The sequence below is a fragment of the Condylura cristata genome, unplaced genomic scaffold (assembly GCF_000260355.1).
Source record: "Condylura cristata isolate star-nosed mole 26May11 unplaced genomic scaffold, ConCri1.0 scaffold00003, whole genome shotgun sequence".
Lineage (NCBI taxonomy): Eukaryota > Metazoa > Chordata > Mammalia > Eulipotyphla > Talpidae > Condylura > Condylura cristata.
In genome coordinates this window covers 51,229,302-51,233,493 of record NW_004567104.1, presented here as the reverse complement: position 1 = coordinate 51,233,493, position 4,192 = coordinate 51,229,302, and the positions used below count along the sequence as shown (strand labels likewise).

The 4,192-nt window shown below is 33.0% G+C and overlaps 1 protein-coding gene across 2 annotated transcripts in view; it reads right to left on the bottom strand.

Moving 5' to 3' along the window:
- PROS1 (protein S (alpha)) overlaps window positions 1-4,192 on the bottom strand; it is a 52,122-nt gene that overhangs the window by 7,497 nt on the left and 40,433 nt on the right. For both annotated transcript variants that reach the window (XM_004675484.2, XM_012729585.1), the window contains one exon: window positions 2,944-3,112. In XM_004675484.2, coding sequence (XP_004675541.1) covers window positions 2,944-3,112 — 169 coding nt within the window. The remainder of the gene's footprint in view (window positions 1-2,943; window positions 3,113-4,192) is intronic.

Here is a 4,192-nt window from a genome sequence, read left to right as displayed (position 1 = left end):
ATATATATATATATATATATATATATATATATATATATGACTTGGATGGCTTCATAGTAAAGCAATACACTTCAAGTCAGGAATTAACCCTGAAATTCAAATAGAAGCTCTTCTTTCACACTCACTAGCTTGTTTATTACACTAGAATGCAAGTTCTATAAGGCTCTACCATTACTTTGTTTTCCACATTAGTAACTGACATATTTTATGAATGTATGTTTACAAAGTAGTTTGGTTTTTAAAGTAATAGCTCACAATTGGAATGAATATTGCTCATTTAATATATAAAGTAGTACATAACAATAGCTCCATGTTACTTGGAGTCTTTGAAAGGATGAAGGTGAATGTAGAAAATTGTTTTCTTTTGACAAGATATTTTTCCACCTACCCTCATCAAATGCTATTACAATTATCATTATAATTCTTTAATTCCACACCTGAGAAAAAATGTATGTATCAATTATTTTAAATAGGTAAATTTAATACAAGATATTAACAAATTAACAACATGCAAATGTACATAATAGACATTGATTATAAAGTAAATCATTTTCAAGTAATCCTTGAAACAATTACTTATAAAAGTAACTTTTGGGGGCACTCCCTGGTGGCACAATGGATTAAAGCACAGACTATGATGCTAGACACAGCCACATCATGAGTTGGATCCCCAGCCCAGGAGATGACGAACATGGTACGGCAAACCTCTCCTGACCCACCCGCTGCTCCCCTCAGCAGTGTACTTCGTCAATCTGCCTTTCTGCACCCCACTCTGTCTCTGGTGAATCCTCTCACCGTCCCTGCACCTCCGATCTGTACCCCAGTTCTGTATGCATAAGTAAATAGATCTTTAAAAAAAAAAGTAACTTTTGTCAGGTACAATGTAACTCTCATTTTCACTGTTTTCTCAGGGATTTTTTTCCTTTAAATAAATCCTAACAGGTTTAAGTTATTTCCCATATTCAGTCATCAGCCTAATTAAAACATTTTTAAAATTTCTTTATACACAGAACAGAACAAAAGTCATTGTATTAATTTATATTAGGAAAAGAGAAAGTACTACTGTAAGATTCTTCTTTAAAACTGTGGTAGTACTTTTTTACTAACTAAACATATGAAATATTTTTCTTAAAGCTGGCATATCATATTCATTCTACATTTGTAAGTATAGTATCAGCAGTTCAATTAATGAACCACAAAAGCAGAAAGAGACAAGGAACTCAATAAGATAGTTAAGATGTGCAAATAGCTAAAATATGAAGAGTTAGTCAATGTCAGTAGATACTGTGATAATATTTAAACTATAAAATGTAATTTCATAACTCTCAGATTGGGAACAAATTTTAAGCATTAACTTCCTTGTTCTGTGGGTGAAAGTTTAAAAAGATAAAACATCTTTGGAAGAGAATCTGATCAAATAATAAGAATTATACACTTGTATAATCCTTTTTTCATCATTTTGTGACTTTTTCCATCTCAGTTGTAATCCGCTCAATTGTAATTCCCTACAGAATTAATTACATAAAGATACAGGATGTTTGCCCAAGGATATTCATAAAGATGAAAACTTGCAGTCAGCATGGCAGGACTTCCTGTTCCACTGAGACTATATAAAAATGGAACAAGCACTGCTCCCACCCTTAGAGCAACAAGACCTCAATTACCTGCACAATCACAACTTTTCTTGGATTGTAAAAAAGCTGAGGTTGCAGAGTAGCTAATTTAATTAGAAAACTGAAGAAATACAGATGTCTCTAAGAAGAGATGTAGTGAGATGGCCCTCTAGCCCAAGGGAGACACCTGATGTTAGAATATTTATTGAGAATTTAGATAAAAACTTTTAATGTATCAACCATTAGGAAAAATCACTTGTCAAACCAGCCACTACCTTAAACACAAGGTAAAGTTAAAGGAAGCTAACGAGTAGCCATGGAAACAACAAACCCAACTCTTAACTAGATTGATCCAACCCCCCTCATTGAACATCTAGCAAAAGACCAGGTGTGCATATTCCTGGACATAAAACGTATTTATCTCTGTCTCAATGGCTCTTCATTAGATGCTCACATTGAAACCAAAAATTATGAGCTAAAGAAGATAGCAAGGAAAAACAAAACTATCTGAGAAACACTCAACATGACCAGATTTCAATATAACTCAGATGTTGAAACTATCAGACAGAGATCTTAAAGTAATTTGGATTAATGAGTTGAAGATTTGGAGGGAAAGGTAGACAACATGTATGAACAGATGGGAAATTTCAACATAAAAGTGAAAATATTTTTAAAAGGATCTAATGGAAGTGCTAGAAATGAAGAGAAATCATTTTGATAAATTAATCAGTATACCCAATAAAACAGAAATTAGTGAATATTTAAAAAAGTTCATTGAGGCCTTCCCTGGTGGCTCAGCGGATTTTTTAAAGCACAGCACTGAGAATCTAAAGCCACTTCCGCATGAGTTCAATTCCTGCCTGTCCCGGAGGTGACCACATGGTGTGGCAGACCTCTCCTGACCAACCCGCTGCTCCCCTCAGCAGTGTACTTCGTCGATCTGTCTGTTCTGTTCTCCACTCTGTCTCTGGTGAAGCCTCTCACCGCCCCTGAACCTCTGGCCTGTACCCCAGTTCTGTATGCACAAATAAATAAATCTTTAAAAAAAAAAAAGTCCATTAAATTTATCCATAATAAGCAAGTGATATGCCAATAATCCTCAACTAATAATATAAATGTGTTCACATGTATAAGTTTATTCAACTATCTTTATTCTTTCAGTCTACTCAGGAAATTTAATAAAAAATGCATTACAGTTTTAATAAACCTAATGTTATGCCTGATATAACAGTAGGTACTCAATAAAGTTTACTGAGGGAGTTATCACTCTTTGTCAATTCATCAATTTAGTCATTAATACAAAAAGAGATATAAAATGGTAACCACTTACTATAATCTATGTTAAATTGAGCCATTCCAGAACCAGGATAGTAGGAACCCTTCTCCACATTGACAAAACAATGCTTATTCTGTTTTTCTTGAATAATTTCCTTTACTCCTGAAGCTCCTTGATTCATCAAATTCCAGCCTCGTATACATCCATCTAGACGAGGATTAAGCTAACAAATGAAAATATAGGTTAAAGAGCATATTTTACAATGAAACTCTTTAGACTGATAAATGTTTTGTTGATATAAATTTTCACTAAGAAGGAAAACTACAGTGACATTTCAAAATATTAAATATTTTAAATTTTACCTAAATGTTACTCTTCAAGTTATCCTTCAGATGGCAGTGAAAGAATTTATATTACCCAAGGCATCTACTAGGATTCTAATAATAATTTTTGATATATCAGACCCCATCTGTCTCTCCTCTATCATCCAGTAGTAACTTTTCTGCCCTCAAATATTATGCTTGTAGATGTGGCCCTAAGTTTTAAGTTGCTTTCTATTTTACTTTAATTGCAATTAAAACATAGATTTGTGTTCTGTCAGACACTAATCTTCTTGAGGAACAAAGGTGTTACATTCTTTAGTTTCCATCAAAATATTCAGCCAGTCTGAAGACATATAGTAGCTATTTCAAAAATAATTGACTTTTTGGTATAGTTTATTTTATCTTTAAAATATCTTGATCTAGTTCATGGGACAGGTATATTCACTCCCATATGAGTTATATGTTATAACTCAGGTTTTATAACATATTGCAGAAATAATTTAAAAAGTGAAGTTAACTGTGAATCACCATGAGTGATAAATGGGTATAGAATAGCAAATGTTTAAACTAAATCAGAGAGTATATTTGACAGGCCCATAACTTCAAATGAAGATTTTGAAACTCTTCTTGGACGGTGGTTAGCCTTCTCCATGAAACCTATTCCATAGCTATTAGGGGAAAAAATCATATTCAGAAATCATCTGTTATATCTAATTTCAATTTATGACAAGTTACATGGAGATTTTTGTTCAAGTTCCACATTATTTGGAAACTCCTAAATTGTAGTTCTAAAAGAGACCAAAGAAAGTTCTTTGATTTCCATAAAAAATGTGTTTTAGACACTGATTAAAAAAGATACCTGTACCCCCCCCCATTTTATTGCTGCTTTATTTACAATTGGAAAAACATGGAAGCAGCCCAAATGCCCAAAAGTAGATGACTGGATTAAAAAGATGTGGTACATACATACAATCGAATAT